The 20,989-nt window shown below is 44.1% G+C and overlaps 1 protein-coding gene across 2 annotated transcripts; it reads right to left on the reverse strand.

The window, feature by feature from the left end:
- Nucleotides 1-244: 244 nt before the first annotated feature.
- On the reverse strand, nt 245-19,465 carry DOHH (deoxyhypusine hydroxylase). Of its 2 annotated transcripts, none has more exons than XM_068112617.2 (4): nt 19,060-19,465; nt 7,028-7,104; nt 1,874-2,123; nt 245-1,006 (listed from the first exon to the last, which is right to left on the reverse strand). In XM_068112617.2, exons 1-4 carry the CDS (start codon nt 19,391-19,393, stop codon nt 681-683), a joined length of 987 nt encoding a protein of 328 aa, XP_067968718.1. In that variant the 5' UTR covers nt 19,394-19,465; the 3' UTR covers nt 245-680. The 2 variants fall into 2 exon arrangements, with proteins under 2 accessions (XP_067968718.1, XP_067968708.1); XM_068112607.2 differs by having other exon boundaries at nt 1,874-2,126; nt 19,060-19,447.
- Nucleotides 19,466-20,989: the final 1,524 nt, after the last annotated feature.

Consider the following 20,989-nt stretch of genomic DNA (forward strand, 5'->3'; position numbering starts at 1 on the left):
CATTGAAGACCCCAGTGTCCTTTGCGAAGGGTATGGCGAGCACGCTCCCCCCCCCCCCCCCCAACTCCCTTTCGCGTCCATAAATCAGAAACAAATCCAGGCAATGCTCCCACCGAGGGATGAGCCGGTCTTTATTTCCCAGAGGAAGCCAAAGCTCGCCTCCTGAAGCCTCAACTTGGAGTCCATACCATCGCTGCGTGACGTCAGCAAATCACGCAGTCACGAAAAACGTTACAAAAAGCTATTTCTTCCTCAGCAACTTTATTACAAATTTACAGGAATTCTACATACTAAACAGCAACGAGAGCAGTGAAAAAAGCACGTGTGACGTGTGAAGCATCTTTGGCACTTCAAACCCACAATAATCGTGGCAGAGGGCGAGGTTAGAAATGCTAAACACTTCTCCCAAATAATCCCATCACCTTTTCATATGAACCGGCAAGGTGCTGCTCCAGCCTCAAAGCATAGTCACCGTCACACCATAAAGGAGCCATCTCATGGCTGAATGGAGAAGATGCATGTCAATAAGAGCTGAGGTGCCATGAGAGAGGAAGTACTAGATTGGACCAAAATCCGTTACAAGGGTACGAGGTGCTGTGGAAATTTGCCATGTTTGCATACGTAATAAATGGATGGCTCCGAAAGGAGGGTGGTGGCAGGAGCTTTTGCTTTTTTCCCTTCTAATTGGCAGGGATTGTTTCAGCAGGTCTGGGCAGCCCGTTCGCATATTGGAACTCTCCGCAGGTCTCACTCTCGTGTATGTCGAGGGCAACCTCGCAACTCTCCCGCACCACCACTTCCGGATCGAGCAGGTGCTCCCGCAGGAGCTCCGCGCAATGCGGCTGCGCGATCGCGCCCAGCGCCTCGGCGCACTCGTGCCGCACCATGGGGCTCTCGGTGGGTGATGACAACGTGGCTTTCAGTGCGGGCACAGCCACCGCCGACTGCATCTGCCCCAGTACGAACGCCACCTCGTGGCGAAACAACGCACTGCCGCAAGAGAGACCTGCGGATGGGGTGACAGGGATCACAGGAGAGGTTCAAAATCAAATCGGTCATTCACCGTACCAGCGGGACGGAAGTGGAGCCACCTCCATTCGGTGCACAGAATGCGGGTCGTACCCCAAAATGACCTGGTTCGAATCTGACGCTAACGGAGCTGCTCATTACCTCCGAGCTATCTCCCCAGGGTTTGAATCTCGACCAAGTTACAAACTGCCATCCTGTTGTGTCGTAGGCAGAGCAAGGCATTAGTCCCCATCTCTCAATCGTGAAGAACCACTTAAAATTCTCATATCTGGATCCGGATTCGGATCTTCACCAAAGTCGAATCGATCCGTCCTCGTCATACACCCAACATGTCCACACAATTTCGTCCGAATCTGTCCATAACTTTTTGAGATGTCCTGCTCACACACAGACAGACAGGTGTGTAAACATAACCTCCGTCCACCTTCGGTGGCAGAGGTAAAAAAAAAATAACCACCCCAAGGGTCTATCCTAATAGAGGAAGCACCTGGACCAAATACCATCCAGCCCATGCCATCGGTCATTCGCTTCGTACCGCGACACGTTTTTAAGAGGCAATTTTACTCTGCCATTTCTAAATCACTTGGCACATCTTCTGGTTGTGTTGGTCTTGCAACAAGACCCCACCGAAGACCCCACCTGAGCTTTAGTTCTTTTCTTTCCCCGCACCACAACTCCAACTCCAAATTTTACATTTAATTCACCCCAAATAGACCATCAAAAATTCCCCAAAAGGGACACCTTCAATGCAGGTGTTCAACAATGCCATGAACAAACACTTGTCTCGAGTTCTTACACCAGACCCACATCACCTGCACCGGCACATCCGAATCGCTACACGTACCATCTGCGAGAGCCAAGGCCGACTCATCTCCACCGGCATTGCGCAGGGCAAACATCGCACGATAACGGTCAAACAGAGGTGCGTCGCAGTCCAGCAGCGTGGCCCGCAAACTGGCGACGGCTCGTTCTTGGGATGGCGGCGCGGGGTCTACCGACAGGTATGGGTTGGAGCCCAAGTTGGTTCCTTCCCGCTTTTGCTCGTTTTGCAGCCACTCGATCCTCTGCACTGCCAGCTGGCAGGTCTCTGCGACCTTCTCCCCGGCACACCGAGCATACAATGCACCATCTTATATATTAATCACATTCAGAAGGGCAACCACAAATGATGTCCATAAAAATAGCGCAAGCGTCTGTGTAAGGTGTAAAATTGCCAGCATTTGTATGGCTGCTGTTAACATATAATGAATGGCGGCATTCTTCCACAATAGCTACTGTGACAAATGCCGGGAAATTGGTGTAAAATTGCTGGAAACGAATATCCGGCAAAACGCTGGCATCGGTTTTAGCTTCCATTCTTATCAAAGCGATGCCAGCAATTTGGTGGGAAAATGCCGGTATTTTGCTGGAAGCTGCTGCTATGTGAATGGGGTATACAAATGACTTTTCCCCCTCTATTCCATGACCAAGCAATCAACATTATTTGGTTTTTTTCCCAACCAGCAGCTATAAAGAAAACAAAGAAAGCAACACAAAGCAGAGGAATTGCAAGAGAAAGATGAGAACAGGTAGACAAGCAGGTAGTCAAGCTCATTAGTAAATACTGTAATGGGAGAGATGCTGATGTTCAGTTTCAGCTTTGGAAAAGAAACAAAGAAAGGATTTCTGACAGGTTTTATATGACCTGGTGAGGCCTATGCAGACAGGTAAGAGGAACAGCCAGTAAAAAAGAAAAAGAAAATGGAAGGCCACAAACCTGCACAGAGCAGGAAGCAAGACCCGAGACCCCGACCCAGCTTTCCAACACAAGATTCCAATGGCATGGAGGGGGGCCTTAAAGATGAGAAGCGAGCAGCACCAATCCACAGTGGGATCAAGACACTCTGGATGACGGTTTTTATAAACCTTCATAAGCTTAGGAGAGCAGGACTCGACCCGGAAGAGAAACCTGAAGGAGTGGTTGGAGGTCAGTTTCGAGATGCGTTCTGTCCAAGCTGATCGTGAGACCCAAAGACCTCCAGGCACTCCCTTTTCTGGAGGCGGACAATATAAATGAAATGGAGAATTTGCCAATCGCTCCTTATTGCGGGTTAAATTGAGAATATCATCTTTATTGCCCTGAACGATGTGTTCCAGGTTGATAACCAGGTGCTGATTTTCTCTGAATCGCCTGAGTGATGCAGCAACATCCTGCCTAGTGGAAGAGTGAGGCCATCCTGCAGAGGTAGGGTCATCTACAAGGTGATACAATCCCAGTGATGAATCCGGCATGATATTGATTCACATCGAGAACAGGATTCATCCAAGTGCGCTACTTTGAGGGGCATGGGCCTCAAAACGTACAGGATGGGGCAGTATTCCATCCGAAAGAATCCACTGTGAGCATGCAGGGAATCCGATAGTCAATACAGGAAGAAATCTCAGATGGCATTAGAGGAGTGTGTGCAAATCACATTGGTGTGCCATGAACAAAATGCACAGGAGATGAACCAGCGAGATAGCCCTGACTGCTTGTTTGAAATAAAGGCCATCGAGCCATTGCTGCAGGACGTCCATGGTGGAATGGCCAGGCGAGAAGCTAAGCTCACCTGGAGATCAGAGTTGTTGAAAAAATAAAATGAAAGTCTGCTAAAATTATATCGATCAAATTCGTTTGCTTATTTTGGGGAGAAGGCAAGCTGGTCTGAAGTTATGCTGGATAAAAACCACCTTTGGAGGCCATTTTTCCCCGCAAGCGGGGGTTGGCCTTTTTCGGGGACCGTGGTTGTTGTTGTTTTTTGGTCCCCTTTTTGAAGCAATGTTTTACGGCCGGATGCCCTTCCTGCCGCCAACCCTGTTTGTCGCCTTTTTACGACACACAGGGAATTACCAGTGAACTGGTACTCAATTAGCCGACCTCGGAAGGATGACAGGCTGAGTCAACCCCCCTGGCGTTAATTCAGCGATCGACCGGGATTCGAACCCAGGATCCTAGGATCCTAAGCTGGCACCCTAGCCGCTAGCCCAACACCAGGGCTATGGATGGTATCCATGATTTATGAATGGTTTCCATCATGCAGGTAAGGTGGCTCCTGATAAAAAAAAAAATAGTTAAATGGACAAAGAGTAGAGACACAGGAGGAGACAATGCAGATCAACCATATTTGAATATTAGAAAACGGATACCATCAGGACCAGTAGTGGTGGAGCAGTCAAGTCGCTCGAATTTCTCCACCTCGGCAGGAGGTGATAGCATGCTTTCTATGAGGAGGTGTAGGATGGTTACAGGAAGAGAGGGATTTTGGACCTTTGCCTTAATTCTGTTTTTGCAGCAAAGGCCAGCATCTGCAGCCTGAGAGAGTGCCCATCATGACCGTATCCTTCAAGAACAAAGGAACCCATGAGCATGTTTCAGAGAGACTTGAACAACTGCCACCAAGTTTTTGTGGATGATGAAAGACCTGAGAGTTTGGAACGCAGGTGGGCCTGGCACCAAATTCTGAAACAGCTGAGGAAGGAAACCGACTATGAGGTTTGCAGAGAGCCAATGGGTTCCCTCTCTGTGCAGTTGGCTTTCCAGGAGAAAAAAGGCACGCCACTTTCTGGCAAATGCCTCAACACAAGTATTGTACCAGAGAAGAGATGTTCGCCAGGATAGCTGGCGACAAAGAGCAAGAATCGTTTGTGGAGAAACGAGACCGAGGCATCATGTCTGGAGATGAAAAGATAGTGGACCGATCAGCGAAAGATGGTGGACCGCATGCCAGACCAATCGGCCCAGATATGCTAGCAGAGAGTGGTAGCTAATTGGAGAAATATATGGATGTAATGAAACCAAGTACCAAGCCGCATCCAAGGTGGACGGACTTTCCTGGGAAAACCACATTTCCAATCTAGCCTCCAAAGCCAGTCGCCGACTGGACATCCTCCATCATGCGAAGTCCCTCCTTGGCACACCTGAGCTCCTCACCACATACAAGACTTTCATCCACAGCTCAATGGAAGTCTGTTCCCCCCTCTGGGCTGGTGCTCCTGCCTCACACCTAGCTCGGCTTCACGCTGTTGAAACCAAAGCGTTCAGAATCATTGGAATCTCCCACGATGAAGCTAACTCCGAGGGCCTTTCACTCACTCACCGCAGGCAGGTTGGTGGTCTTTCTGTTTTCCACCGACTCCTATCTGGCCTAGCTGCCCCAGCTCTATCTGTGCTCTGTCTCCCAAATATTCCTACAGGTCGCACAAGATCTGCCAGCAACCCTCTTATGGTGAAATTGCCAAAATCAACACTCTCTGCTCACCTTCACTCTTTCATTCCTCTTTACTCCCGCCTCTGGAACAAACTTCCTCACTCTCTGCAATCCCACTCCTCCCTCCATGTCTTTAAAACAGCTGTTCACCACCATCTCTTGTCTTCCCCCATCCAAAACCTTGATCTCTTCTACCCCCCATTAATTCACCCCAGATCCACTTTTTTTTTTTGGAAATCTCAACTTCTTTCTTTCCTGGAAGTTCTAGCAGTGTCCATGTGTTTTATACCTTTCCCATCCCCCTCCCCCACCTTCCCATGCCTCCTCCCCCGAAGCCCTCTCTCTCCCACGGATCTTCCGTTGTCCCCGTTCTCTGCTGTTGCACTTGTGTGCTTCCCTCTCTCTTCCCATCTTGTCTCCCGCTCCCTCTATTGTATGTCGGGTTTTTTTTTTGTTGTTGTTGTTTTTTTTCAGGATCGAGGCTCGTGAAAGAGCTAACATTAATCACACAAAAAGTCAAACCGACACAAACCGACACATAAAACACAAAATAAGGGGAGCAGTTGACAAGATGGGGATAGAGGGGGAAGGACACAAACACAACATTTGAGAGCAGGGACATCGAGAGAACTGTGGGAGGGAGAGGGCTTGGTGGGAGGTGGGAGAGGTATAAAACATATGGACACTGCAAGGACTTCCAGGAAAGAAGTTGGAATTTCGAAAAAGTGTATCTGGGGTGAATTAGCGGGGGTGGAAAATATCAAGGTTTTGGATGGGGGAAGATAAGAGATGGTGGTGAACAGCTGTTTTAAAGAAGGTACCAGGTACCTGGAGGTAACAGGTACCTGGGGGTGCCTGGTTCTTATTTTCACCTGTACTTAACCTATTTCATTAGCCTCTAGTCCTCTATACAATATCAGTTTTCAGCGGTATCGCCGGGTGCCGAAGGCGCACGGCAATGCCGCCCTGAAGGCACCTGGTACCTGGAGGTACCAGGTACCTTGGGGTGCCAGGTTCTTATTTTCACCTGTACTTAACCTATTTCATTAGCACCTAGGTCTCTATACAATCTCAGTTTTCAGCGATATCGCCGGGCACCAAAGGCGCACGGCAATGCCACCTTGAAGGTACCAGGTACCTGGGGGTGCCTGGTTCTTATTTTCACCTGTACTTAACCTATTTCATTAGCCCCTAGTTCTCTATACAATCTCAGTTTCCGTGAAGATATGGTGTCGGTGTCCTACCTGGTTTGTCCTTTTTTTTGTGATTGATGTTAGCTCTTTCACGAGCCTCGATGTTGTATACAAAAAAAAAAGGAAAAAAAGTGGGTGAGGCTAGAAGTGTCGCACGAGGCCTTGGCTGCAACGGCATAACAGTGGTGCAAGGACCGACAGATGTCGAGACAACTGGCATGGTGAAAGTTGAAGTCACCACAGATTCGGAAGAGAGTTGAAGTTGGTTGAGATATTCTCATACACAGCCAGTGGAGAGGGCTGAAGACCAAGTACACAAATGAGGCAAAACAGAACCATTAGCTTGTGAAGTTTCTGCATCTCGTTCTTTGTTAAAAAACAGACCTTTTTCAAACGTCTCAATTTCAATCAAAAAGAGCGTACGCCGAAAACGTCGTTTCACCTCATCTCTCATGGTCATGGCGGTTGAGCATAGTTTTGTCAACACTTGGTTGATGGTGAAGCCGGTGTCCTATTTACATCGAGCTTGACCCTTCAGCTCTACCTCATGCCATTATCGTTCTCAACAAAATGACTCACCTCGATCACGGGATCAGAGCTGTACTCCCGTAAAACGTCCAGCACGTTTGGGCTGCCAATTGCTCCCAGTGCTTCACCTGCACACGGCCACAGTGGGCACCGCCCAAGAAAACAGCTGCATCTCAATTACAGGTCTGACCTGGATTCCTCAGAGGGTGCGATACAGTTTTGATATTTAAAAAGCAATTTGTTTCTGATGAGGAAATAAATTACAACCTGCAAAAATAAACAAACAAATGTAGCACATCAAGTGCAATCAAAGAATGAATCAAAGACTGGATAAATAAAAGTCATTCTGTAGTAATAAGATCTGAGAGCATGAAAAGGTGCGATTTCGGGGATGATGAAGTCAAACCAAATGGATTGCAGGTTAGGTGTGACAATATTGCACTTCATGATGTCACCGAGAGAGCACACCAGGTTATCACAAAATAATTTTGTCTGAAAAAATCTCAGCGATTCAGAATGGAACACACGCCTTTTGTTTCTGTACAGTGAGGCCTTTGTTTTGGTGTGCAATTCAGATTTAAACTTTACCTGCTGCAGGTGAAAACTCTTCAAATCCAAATTCCTTGGGACCGAACAATATTCGGATTTTAGCATACGAAACCATTTGTAACCTCAAAAGGGGTGTTTTGAATACCCGAAGTACTTTTTTAAATGTTATTTGTATGTAATGTAATACAAGTATACGTGAATATATTGTTATGGATCCGGGTTTCGAGGTTTACCAAGAGGGGACTTTGTGGACTCCTCCCGAACTCCTGGCTACAGATAACTCCGTGGTCCAGCATGTTTCTAGTCAACCACAAACGCCTATTGATACCGCTGAACCTGGCAGGGTTCTCGCTACTACGAGCATTACCTTTGCAGTGGCTGGGCAATACCAAGGGGGGCTAGCACCATGTCTTATTTAATCAGGTGCAGCCGAGCGAACTATCAAGCATGTACCCACTAAAGTTATGGAGCCATTGGCTGGGGTAAAACATCCCATCTATCACTAGTACACCTTAATCGAGTCGATAGGAAAGAGCCAAAATGGGCAGGTTGGAAACAACAGTTTACCAGAATTGCAGGAAGAGGTATTTATAAAGCACAATCAAAGCAACACATTTACAACAAGAAAGAACAATCAGAGATTGCAGACCCTCGCCAGGACATGTTTTAGTGGGTTTTAAGGCCTTTATGTTAAAACAAATATGACGGAACCACGTGACCGATGACGTCATCGTCCCCCCCCCCCCCCCCCCCCCCCACCACCAATTTATCTGTAGATGACGCTCAAGAAATTTCATCTTGAACTTGTCGAATTATGACGTCATAATGCAGGCACCTATGACATCATCATCAACACATGTTATTCCCCACGGAGAGTTCTTTACAATGAGCCATGTCTCAATTTTTTCTATTCAGCACTTTCGGAGATATCGAGGTGCAAATTCTTTTGGGTTTTTCCAAGATGGCGCCTGTAACATGTGACCTGTGATGTCATAATTATCATTAAAAATTCTACCGGTGGAGGTGTACCTATGGTGAAAATTTCCTGTCAATCAGACCACCCGTTGCAGAGAAAATCATATTTATTCTGTGGGGACAAACAGACAAACAGACAGACAGACAAACAGACAAATGAAAAATCACTCATAGAGCGACACTTAAACAGAACAAAGTAGAATGGCACTCAAAAGATCATCCTTTTGACCTCAAAATAATTAGTGGTTGAATTCAGTGACCTGATATGCAAATGGTCTTCAAAGTTTAAGTTAATCGGATGAAAATTGACAATTTCAGAAATTTGGCCTAAGTTGACCTTTTGGCCTATGTTGACCTCAAAAATAGTTGGTGGTTGAATTCAGTTCGCTGATGTGAAAATTACATTCAAATTTCAAGTCAATCAGATGAAAATAGAGGATTTTAGAAATTGTTGTTGACCTTTGGCCTATGTTGACGTTTTGGCCTTTGCTGATCTCAAAAATAGTTGGTGGTTGAATTCAGTTAACCAATACGTAAATCCCATTCAATTTTCAAGTCAATCGGATGAAAATTGAGGATTTTATAAATTTTAAATTGTTGTTGACCTTTGGCCTATGTTGATCTCAAAAATAGTTGGTGATTGAATTCATTTAGCTGATATGTAAATCCCATTCAAATTTCAAGTGAATCGGATGAAAATTGAGGATTTCAGAAATTTGGAAAAAAGGTGGTTGACCTTTGGGCTATGTTGACCTTTTGGCTTACGCTGATCTCAAAAATAGTTGGTGGTTTAATTCAGTTGGCCGATATGTAAATCCTATTTAAATTTCAAGTCAATCGGATGAAAATTGAGGATTTCAGAAATTGGAAAAAAAAGTGATTGACCTTTGGCCTATGTTGACCTTTTGACCTCAAAAATATATAGAATTTTGTCGGACCACAAACTCTACCATTTGGTGAAGTTTCGTGAAGATCGGTTTAAAATTGTGACCTGTAGGCAAGTATAAGTGAGCGGACAGACAAACACACAAACCAGAGTGCTCAGCATAGTTGTTGGAAGGAAAAAAAATTGCCAAGGAACAAACGGACTCAAATACTCTCTGTTCTGGCGAGGGTAACAAGAGGGAGAATCGCTTTGCAATGCGTGTCCCCTATTGGTCCCAATGAATGTTCTTCTTCCCAGCACTCAGAAATTGCGAGCCATGTATAGTCAGACGTTTAAATTGATTTTGGTATACAGAGCTACAGAATAAGTTTCAGTTTCTGTAACTTATCATAAAGCCATGTACCAAGTTTCAATTCAATATGTTGAAGGGTATTGGGAAGAAGGTGCAGAAAACCACAGGTGGGCTAGACAGACGGACGGAGAGCAAACCTATCGTCCCTTCCAGTGAAACCGGTAGGGGACTAATAAATAACAGGTTTCAGGTAGGAATGGATGACGTCATAGTGCATCGCCTGCTTGAAGCAATGGAGGGAAGAGCACGATTGAACAGTCTCCGGAAGGAAATTCATCAAAGGGAGAAAAGAGGATCAAAACAGTGGAGATGGGGAGGAAGTTTGGATTATGGGAATATAACCATTAGGGTATTGGAAGAACATGTACATCCTGTACGAGCAAGGGAGAGTTGAGATTGGTTGAGAGACCAGAGCAAATAGTCAGGTTCCCTATGTCAATAAATTATATTTCGTTCAAAATCATGGTAGATTAGCAAACCTATGCATTTTTGGAAAGGTTATACCATAAGGAAACTAAAAATCAATGTTTACATTTGGAGAGATACCTGTATGGCGGCCATTTTGGATTTTCAAAATGGCCACTGTAAAATACATATTTTGTTTGTTCTATTTCTGCCTCTAATTACCCTAAAAACTTTTTAAAATATACTAAACCTATATTTTCAGGGACAAGGAATCCAATGAAAGTATCAAATTAGTGCTTTGGGGAATGGTAAGACACGAATCAAAGGTTTTGAATTGCAAAATACTGTCTTTATATTCGCGATAAGTTGCATAATCAAATACATGTTATCATTTTGTACAGGCAGTTAATAACATCAAAATGTGTCACAATAATTCATATCACCAAACATACACAGGCAGTCAGCAAAATCATATATACACATGCAGTCAGTATAACTTCACATCTACACAGGCAGTCAATGACAAAATATACACAGGCAGTCAATGGCATCAAACATACACGATTACAGAATATGCCATTTAGAGTTCGTCATCACTGTCCTGTGTGTCGTATCCGACAATATAGTCCGCATCGTTTTCACAGTCCGTTCCACACAAGCAAAGGTCGGTCAAATTGATTGGCAAATCGAATTGGTCGAATGGTCGATCGAATCGAATTCGATGAATCAAATCGAATCGAATCGATCAAATTGGTCGAATGGTCGATCGAAGCGATTGGTCGAATGGAATTGGTCGAATGGAATTGGTCGATTGGTCGAATTGGTCGAATCGAATTGGTCGGAATTGGCAAATGTAAACATTGATTTTCAGATTTTCCATGTAATAACGTTTCCAAAAATGTATAGGTTTGCTAATCTACCATGATTTTGAACGAAAAAACATAGTGAACCTGACTAAAAGTAGATTAGAGAAGAAAAAGGAGGGGAGAGGGAGGGAGGGAGGGAGGGAGGGAAGCAAAAAAATAAATAACGGTCAGATACAAAGCCGTCTGACGTGGGAGCGAAAGCCTTATGCTTCCACCTCATATTGGGCGATACAAACAATGTTGCATCTTCAAGAAAGAAAGATGCGATGCTGGGGTAACAGTCCATAAGCGAGAGCAGTACTCCATTGAGCTAAAGACAAAGGCCTGGCATACGGAGTAGCTCAGATATTCAAGGAATGGCTTGGAATGATGGAGGATGCACAGTCTGCAGCTGACTTTGAAGACGAGCTTTGTAATTATGGTCAGCCCAGAAATCATGGCTGATGGTCGGGCCTTGTGGTATCCTTGTGTTTTATACTTCTCACGCCCCCACCCCCTTCCCACGCCTTCTCCCCCCAAGCCCTCTCCCTCCCACAGATCTCCCGATGTCCCTGCTCTCAAATGTTGTGTTTGTGTGCTTCCCCTTTTCTCCCCAGCTCTCCTTATTATATACTTTGTGTGTCTGTTCGGATTTTTTTTGTGTGATAAATGTTAGCTCTTTCACGAGCCTCGATCCTGTATAAATAAAAAATAAATAAAAATTTCTGGAAGAGATGGAACTGTGCCCACTCCATATTGATACCTTTACCAAGTGCATTCCAGAAGTGAGACCAAACAGTAATACTGTACATCTGCATGGCTTCCCCATCTGCTGCAACCTCTTTGTCTCGATCGAATGGCATCCGTTCAGATACAGTTACATGGACTTGAGAACGAGTCACACATACCCCTACAAAGTCGCACATAACCAGACTCGGTGGCATAACGGTAAAACCTTCCTCTCCGAGTTTGGGAGGTCGTTGGTTCAAACCCCGGCCGAGTAATCCCAAAGACTTCAAAAACTGGCATGTGCCTCGTTTGACATTCAGCGAGTAAAGGGTAGAGCCGGGACAAACATCCCACAGGTCCTCATTCAATGGGAAGGAGTAAATTCCTCCTTGATTGCATCAGTGTGGAGAGTAAAAAGTGAAGTCATAAAGATGACGTCACTGGCACCCAGAGTGCTCTGGGGCGTGATGTCTCTTCCCCCAATCTATGTATTTGTATGAAAGTCAAGTCTCGCGGTGTCTCCTGTATCCATCTGTGTGTTTGCACGATTTGTGTCGCAGCTACTCCACAAAGACTGCTGATGTATACAGCGTTTTGACGCATGTCTCAAGATTATTTATTGGTAGTTTTCAGTTGCCACAGAAACCACAGACTGTCTTCTGGTAGGTTCCATTCCCGATGCGTGATTAATGTTTCACAGGCAGAGGGTTGCATCACAAAGTGCCCCGTCCCTCAGGTGAACGTTAATCCGGGTGTCCCACCTGCTTGCATTACCTGGTGGATCTTAAAACCCAAGGGGATCTTTGGACGCAGAGCAGGCGAGTTAACGTGGGCACCATGAACCAATGGCAAATGTATGCCCTCACCCAAAGGGCTCTGCATCAGCAGCACAGGTGCTCTCATTGGGGGGAAGGAAATTAAGGTTTGGATGAAGAAAAGAGACCTAGGGCAAAGTTGGGGGATAAAATGTTTAAACTTTTCTATGTAATGCACTAAGTGATCGATCGCACTATCTAAGCATGACTCCAAGAAATATCACCTGAAAAGCCTGCCGTGAACAGAGTATTTAGTAGAGAATGATGTGTCCATGGCAGAGTAATTAACACAGTATTTAGTGGAGAATGATGTGTCCATGGCAGAGTAGTTAACACAGTATTTAGTGGAGAATGATGTGTCCATGGCAGAGTAGTTAACAGTATTTAGTGGAGAATGATGTGTCCATGGCAGAGTAGTTAACACAGTATTTAGTGGAGAATGATGTGTCCATGGCAGAGTAGTTAACACAGTATTTAGTGGAGAATGATGTGTCCATGGCAGAGTAGTTAACACAGTATTTAGTGGATAATGATGTGTCCATGGCAGAGTAGTTAACACAGTATTTAGTGGAGAATGATGTGTCCATGGCAGAGTAGTTAACACAGTATTTATTGGAGAATGATGTGTCCATGGCAGAGTAGTTAACAGTATTTAGTGGAGAATGATGTGTCCATGGCAGAGTAGTTAACACAGAATTTAGTGGAGAATAATGTGTCCATGGCAGAGTAGTTAACACAGTATTTAGTGGAGAATGATGTGTCCATGGCAGAGTAGTTAACACAGTATTTAGTGGAGAATGATGTGTCCATGGCAGAGTAGTTAACACAGTATTTAGTGGAGAATGATGTGTCCATGGCAGAGTAGTTAACACAGTATTTAGTGGAGAATGATGTGTCCATGGCAGAGTAGTTAACACAGTATTTAGTGGAGAATTATGTGTCCATGGCAGAGTAGTTAACACAGTATTTAGTGGAGAATGATGTGTCCATGGCAGAGTAGTTAACACAGTATTTAGTGGAGAATGATGTGTCCATGGCAGAGTAGTTAACAGTATTTAGTGGAGAATGATGTGTCCATGGCAGAGTAGTTAACACAGTATTTAGTGGAGAATGATGTGTCCATGGCAGAGTAGTTAACACAGTATTTATTGGAGAATGATGTGTCCATGGCAGAGTAGTTAACAGTATTTAGTGGAGAATGATGTGTCCATGGCAGAGTAGTTAACACAGTATTTAGTGGAGAATGATGTGTCCATGGCAGAGTAGTTAACACAGTATTTAGTGGAGAATGATGTGTCCATGGCAGAGTAGTTAACACAGTATTTATTGGAGAATGATGTGTCCATGGCAGAGTACTTAACACAGTATTTAGTGGAGAATGATGTGTCCATGGCAGAGTAGTTAACACAGTATTTAGTGGAGAATGATGTGTCCATGGCAGAGTAGTTAACACAGTATTTGGTGGAGAATAATGTGTCCATGGCAGAGTAGTTAACACAGTATTTAGTGGAGAATGATGTGTCCATGGCAGAGTAGTTAACACAGTATTTGGTGGAGAATAATGTGTCCATGGCAGAGTAGTTAACACAGTATTTCGTGGAGAATGATGTGTCCATGGCAGAGTAGTTAACACAGTATCTAGTGGAGAATGATGTGTCCATGGCAGAGTAGTTAACACAGTATTTAGTGGAGAATGATGTGTCCATGGCAGAGTAGTTAACACAGTATCTAGTGGAGAATGATGTGTCCATGGCAGAGTAGTTAACACAGTATTTAGTGGAGAATGATGTGTGCATGGCAGAGTAGTTAACACAGTATTTATTGGAGAATGATGTGTCCATGGCAGAGTAGTTAACACAGTATTTAGTGGAGAATGATGTGTCCATGGCAGAGTAGTTAACACAGTATTTAGTGGAGAATGATGTGTCCATGGCAGAGTAGTTAACACAGTATTTGGTGGAGAATAATGTGTCCATGGCAGAGTAGTTAACACAGTATTTAGTGGAGAATGATGTGTCCATGGCAGAGTAGTTAACACAGTATTTGGTGGAGAATAATGTGTCCATGGCAGAGTAGTTAACACAGTATTTCGTGGAGAATGATGTGTCCATGGCAGAGTAGTTAACACAGTATCTAGTGGAGAATGATGTGTCCATGGCAGAGTAGTTAACACAGTATTTAGTGGAGAATGATGTGTCCATGGCAGAGTAGTTAACACAGTATCTAGTGGAGAATGATGTGTCCATGGCAGAGTAGTTAACACAGTATTTAGTGGAGAATGATGTGTCCATGGCAGAGTAGTTAACACAGTATTTAGTGGAGAATGATGTGTCCATGGCAGAGTAGTTAACACAGTATTTTGTGGAGAATGATGTGTCCATGGCAGAGTAGTTAACACTGTATTTAGTGGAGAATTATTTGTCCATGGCAGAGTAGATAACACAGTATTTAGTGGAGAATGATGTGTCCATGGCAGAGTAGTTAACACAGTATTTAGTGGAGAATAATGTGTCCATGGCAGAGTAGTTAACACAGTATTTAGTGGAGAATGATGTGTCCATGGCAGAGTAGTTAACACAGTATTTAGTAGAGAATGATGTGTCCATGGCAGAGTAGTTAACACAGTATTTAGTGGAGAATGATGTGTCCATGGCAGAGTAGTTAACACAGTATTTATTGGAGAATGATGTGTCCATGGCAGAGTAGTTAACACAGTATTTAGTGGAGAATGATGTGTCCATGGCAGAGTAGTTAACACAGTATTTAGTGGAGAATGATGTGTCCATGGCAGAGTAGTTAACACAGTATTTAGTGGAGAATGATGTGTCCATGGCAGAGTAGTTAACACAGTATTTGGTGGAGAATAATGTGTCCATGGCAGAGTAGTTAACACAGTATTTAGTGGAGAATGATGTGTCCATGGTAAAGTAGTTAACACAGTATTTCGTGGAGAATGATGTGTCCATGGCAGAGTAGTTAACACAGTATCTAGTGGAGAATGATGTGTCCATGGCAGAGTAGTTAACACAGTATCTAGTGGAGAATGATGTGTCCATGGCAGAGTAGTTAACACAGTATTTAGTGGAGAATGATGTGTCCATGGCAGAGTAGTTAACACAGTATTTAGTGGAGAATGATGTGTCCATGGCAGAGTAGTTAACACAGTATCTAGTGGAGAATGATGTGTCCATGGCAGAGTAGTTAACACAGTATCTAGTGGAGAATGATGTGTCCATGGCAGAGTAGTTAACACAGTATCTAGTGGAGAATGATGTGTCCATGGCAGAGTAGTTAACACAGTATTTAGTGGAGAATGATGTGTCCATGGCAGAGTAGTTAACACAGTATCTAGTGGAGAATGATGTGTCCATGGCAGAGTAGTTAACACAGTATCTAGTGGAGAATGATGTGTCCATGGCAGAGTAGTTAACACAGTATTTAGTGGAGAATGATGTGTCCATGGCAGAGTAGTTAACACAGTATTTAGTGGAGAATGATGTGTCCATGGCAGAGTAGTTAACACAGTATTTGGTGGAGAATAATGTGTCCATGGCAGAGTAGTTAACACAGTATTTAGTGGAGAATGATGTGTCCATGGTAAAGTAGTTAACACAGTATTTCGTGGAGAATGATGTGTCCATGGCAGAGTAGTTAACACAGTATCTAGTGGAGAATGATGTGTCCATGGCAGAGTAGTTAACACAGTATCTAGTGGAGAATGATGTGTCCATGGCAGAGTAGTTAACACAGTATTTAGTGGAGAATGATGTGTCCATGGCAGAGTAGTTAACAGTATTTAGTGGAGAATGATGTGTCCATGGCAGAGTAGTTAACACAGTATTTCGTGGAGAATGATGTGTCCATGGCAGAGTAGTTAACACAGTATCTAGTGGAGAATGATGTGTCCATGGCAGAGTAGTTAACACAGTATCTAGTGGAGAATGATGTGTCCATGGCAGAGTAGTTAACACAGTATTTAGTGGAGAATGATGTGTCCATGGCAGATTAGTTAACACAGTATTTAGTGGAGAATGATGTGTCCATGGCAGAGTAGTTAACACAGTATCTAGTGGAGAATGATGTGTCCATGGCAGAGTAGTTAACACAGTATCTAGTGGAGAATGATGTGTCCATGGCAGAGTAGTTAACACAGTATCTAGTGGAGAATGATGTGTCCATGGCAGAGTAGTTAACACAGTATCTAGTGGAGAATGATGTGTCCATGGCAGAGTAGTTAACACAGTATCTAGTGGAGAATGATGTGTCCATGGCAGAGTAGTTAACACAGTATTTAGTGGAGAATGATGTGTCCATGGCAGAGTAGTTAACACAGTATTTCGTGGAGAATGATGTGTCCATGGCAGAGTAGTTAACACAGTATCTAGTGGAGAATGATGTGTCCATGGCAGAGTAGTTAACACAGTATTTAGTGGAGAATGATGTGTCCATGGTAAAGTAGTTAACACAGTATTTCGTGGAGAATGATGTGTCCATGGCAGAGTAGTTAACACAGTATCTAGTGGAGAATGATGTGTCCATGGCAGAGTAGTTAACACAGTATTTAGTGGAGAATGATGTGTCCATGGCAGAGTAGTTAACACAGTATTTAGTGGAGAATGATGTGTCCATGGCAGAGTAGTTAACACAGTATCTAGTGGAGAATGATGTGTCCATGGCAGAGTAGTTAACACAGTATCTAGTGGAGAATGATGTGTCCATGGCAGAGTAGTTAACACAGTATTTAGTGGAGAATGATGTGTCCATGGTAAAGTAGTTAACACAGTATTTCGTGGAGAATGATGTGTCCATGGCAGAGTAGTTAACACAGTATCTAGTGGAGAATGATGTGTCCATGGCAGAGTAGTTAACACAGTATCTAGTGGAGAATGATGTGTCCATGGCAGAGTAGTTAACACAGTATTTAGTGGAGAATGATGTGTCCATGGCAGAGTAGTTAACACAGTATTTAGTGGAGAATGATGTGTCCATGGCAGAGTAGTTAACACAGTATCTAGTGGAGAATGATGTGTCCATGGCAGAGTAGTTAACACAGTATCTAGTGGAGAATGATGTGTCCATGGCAGAGTAGTTAACACAGTATCTAGTGGAGAATGATGTGTCCATGGCAGAGTAGTTAACACAGTATTTAGTGGAGAATGATGTGTCCATGGCAGAGTAGTTAACACAGTATCTAGTGGAGAATGATGTGTCCATGGCAGAGTAGTTAACACAGTATCTAGTGGAGAATGATGTGTCCATGGCAGAGTAGTTAACACAGTATTTAGTGGAGAATGATGTGTCCATGGCAGAGTAGTTAACACAGTATTTAGTGGAGAATGATGTGTCCATGGCAGAGTAGTTAACACAGTATTTGGTGGAGAATAATGTGTCCATGGCAGAGTAGTTAACACAGTATTTAGTGGAGAATGATGTGTCCATGGTAAAGTAGTTAACACAGTATTTCGTGGAGAATGATGTGTCCATGGCAGAGTAGTTAACACAGTATCTAGTGGAGAATGATGTGTCCATGGCAGAGTAGTTAACACAGTATCTAGTGGAGAATGATGTGTCCATGGCAGAGTAGTTAACACAGTATTTAGTGGAGAATGATGTGTCCATGGCAGAGTAGTTAACAGTATTTAGTGGAGAATGATGTGTCCATGGCAGAGTAGTTAACACAGTATTTCGTGGAGAATGATGTGTCCATGGCAGAGTAGTTAACACAGTATCTAGTGGAGAATGATGTGTCCATGGCAGAGTAGTTAACACAGTATCTAGTGGAGAATGATGTGTCCATGGCAGAGTAGTTAACACAGTATTTAGTGGAGAATGATGTGTCCATGGCAGATTAGTTAACACAGTATTTAGTGGAGAATGATGTGTCCATGGCAGAGTAGTTAACACAGTATCTAGTGGAGAATGATGTGTCCATGGCAGAGTAGTTAACACAGTATCTAGTGGAGAATGATGTGTCCATGGCAGAGTAGTTAACACAGTATCTAGTGGAGAATGATGTGTCCATGGCAGAGTAGTTAACACAGTATCTAGTGGAGAATGATGTGTCCATGGCAGAGTAGTTAACACAGTATCTAGTGGAGAATGATGTGTCCATGGCAGAGTAGTTAACACAGTATTTAGTGGAGAATGATGTGTCCATGGCAGAGTAGTTAACACAGTATTTAGTGGAGAATGATGTGTCCATGGCAGAGTAGTTAACACAGTATCTAGTGGAGAATGATGTGTCCATGGCAGAGTAGTTAACACAGTATCTAGTGGAGAATGATGTGTCCATGGCAGAGTAGTTAACACAGTATTTAGTGGAGAATGATGTGTCCATGGCAGAGTAGTTAACACAGTATTTAGTGGAGAATGATGTGTCCATGGCAGAGTAGTTAACACAGTATTTAGTAGGGTAATTCCCTTTCCGCCAGAGATATGCAACATGTTATCTGTTCTCGTCTGCTGCAAACTGGACGTAGATATTTACTTTTCCTTGAGCTACAAATGAATGTTGTAAAAAGACGTACCGGCCTCGTGCCGTACCATGGGCTCCTGCTGTCGGTCCCTCAGTACGGATGACAGGAGTGGGATGGCCGAAGGTTCGCGCATCTGGCCCAGACAATAGGCCAGTTCGTGCTTGAGGAGCGCCGAGGGGTCCCCGAAAGCGCGCCCAATGCTCTCCACGGCACGGAGCCCGCCCAGGTTGCGCAACGTGAACAGGGCTCGGAAACGGGCAGCGAGAGACTCCTTCGGGTCGCAGAGCGTCCCAGACAGACGATCAAACATCTCGTCCTGTGCCATTCCTACCTGCTCTACCCCCGGTTTAAAATGATCGCCACACGAAGAATCGTGATTGTCCATGTGAAAATGAAAGAGATCACGTGACAGAAGCGCTATTTACTTGAACCTTTTTGTAAAAAATCAACTTCTCCTTCTATGTGATACTTAACGATCCAGGTAAACGTAGTAGTAGTGAATAAATAGGCACACTTTGTATAGTTGTTTCATGAAGAGGTTGCAAATTTGGCACGAACAAACATGGCATTGGCAAACTATACCGCCATGGCGTCTATTCGGTGTTGTAATTTTAACATTTTTACTTCTCTATCCTGTAACGCAGCATTTGTGAAATCAAATCCAGACATCCTCACATATATCTGATCAGCGTTGTTGTATTTTTAACACTATAATCATTTTATTGCTTACATTCCTTCCGAGGATGCACATTTTGATATAACTTAACTTATCCTATGATGAAAATAGCCATCAGGCCGTTTGATATATAGTCCCGCAGCTAAGCTAAATATAGCATAACAATTGTGCATTTTGTGAGGAAAGCACCAAATTTGGCACACTAGTAGACTATCATATTATGAAAAGATGTGGATATTGGGCCATCTCAGATTCAGAGATTTTTTTTTTTTTTTTTTTTTTTTTTTTTTTTGTATACAAGATCGAGGCTCGTGAAAGAGCTAACATTAATCACACAAAAAGACAAACCGACACACAAAACACAAAAAACAAGGGGAGCGGCAGACAAGATGGGGAGAGAGGGGGAAGGACACAAAAGAGAGGGGGAAGAGGGGTAAGGACACAAACACAACATTTGAGAGCAGGGACATCGGGAGGACTTGGGGGGAGGTGGGAGAGGAATAAAACATATGAACACTGCAAGGACTCTGGGGTGAATTACCGGGGGTAGAAAAGATCAAGGTTTTCGATGGGGGAAGATAAGAGATGGTGGTGAACAGCTGTTTTAAAGACCTGGAGGGAGGAGTGGGATTGAAGGGAGTGTGGGAGTTTGTTCCAGAGGCGGGAGAAAAGGGGAATGAAAGAGTGAAGGTGAGCAGAGAGCCTAGACTTTGGCAGTTTAACCATAAGAGGGTTGCAGGCAGATCTTGTGCGACCTGAAGGAATATTGGGGGGACAGAGCACAGAGAGAGCTGGGGGAGCAAGGCCGGAGAGCCGTACCTCTGCCAGACTGAACAGTTTACGTTTTGTATCCACTAAAAACCACCAAAATTGAACCTGCCCAACTCATCCACCAATTTTAATCCGAATCCATCCACAAAATTTGCAGATTTTGCAGATTTTCAAGCTGAGATTGCAACGCCAGGGACGGCCGACTCCTTCCTACGAGCTGCCCACGTCACCCGCACAAGAAGAGCTCATCAAATCACTGCAGCGGCACTGCACATCCTGCAACACCGTGCGTATGAACGCCACTGTATGACATATGCTGATGATGCACAAGACCTGCCTGAGTTCGAAGACAGGTGTCACCAGAGAGGAGAAGACTCCCAACTTTCAGTACTGGGCAACTGTGCTGGAACTAGAGATGTTGGTACTGGTCTACGTGCGTTCTCTGCGGCAGGCTTCATTCACGACGTACCTTGATGCCCTGACGGAACTGGTCCCATGGTTCCATGCCTTAGACCACACACACTATGCCAGGTG

The sequence above is a fragment of the Myxine glutinosa genome, chromosome 1 (assembly GCF_964187855.1).
Source record: "Myxine glutinosa chromosome 1, kmMyxGlut1.1, whole genome shotgun sequence".
Taxonomy (NCBI): Eukaryota; Metazoa; Chordata; class Myxini; order Myxiniformes; family Myxinidae; genus Myxine; species Myxine glutinosa.

Excerpts from the sequence above, each read along its gene's own strand:
- DOHH (XM_068112607.2), bottom strand. The coding sequence starts at position 19,393 with ATGGACAATCACGATTCTTCGTGTGGCGATCATTTTAAACCGGGGGTA. Across the intron at positions 2,127-7,027 it reads GCTCTGATCCCGTGATCGAG|AAGGTCGCAGAGACCTGCCA; the intron begins GTGAGTCATTTT and ends TGTGCCGGGGAG. Across the intron at positions 1,007-1,873 it reads GGCCTTGGCTCTCGCAGATG|GTCTCTCTTGCGGCAGTGCG; the intron begins GTACGTGTAGCG and ends CCCCATCCGCAG.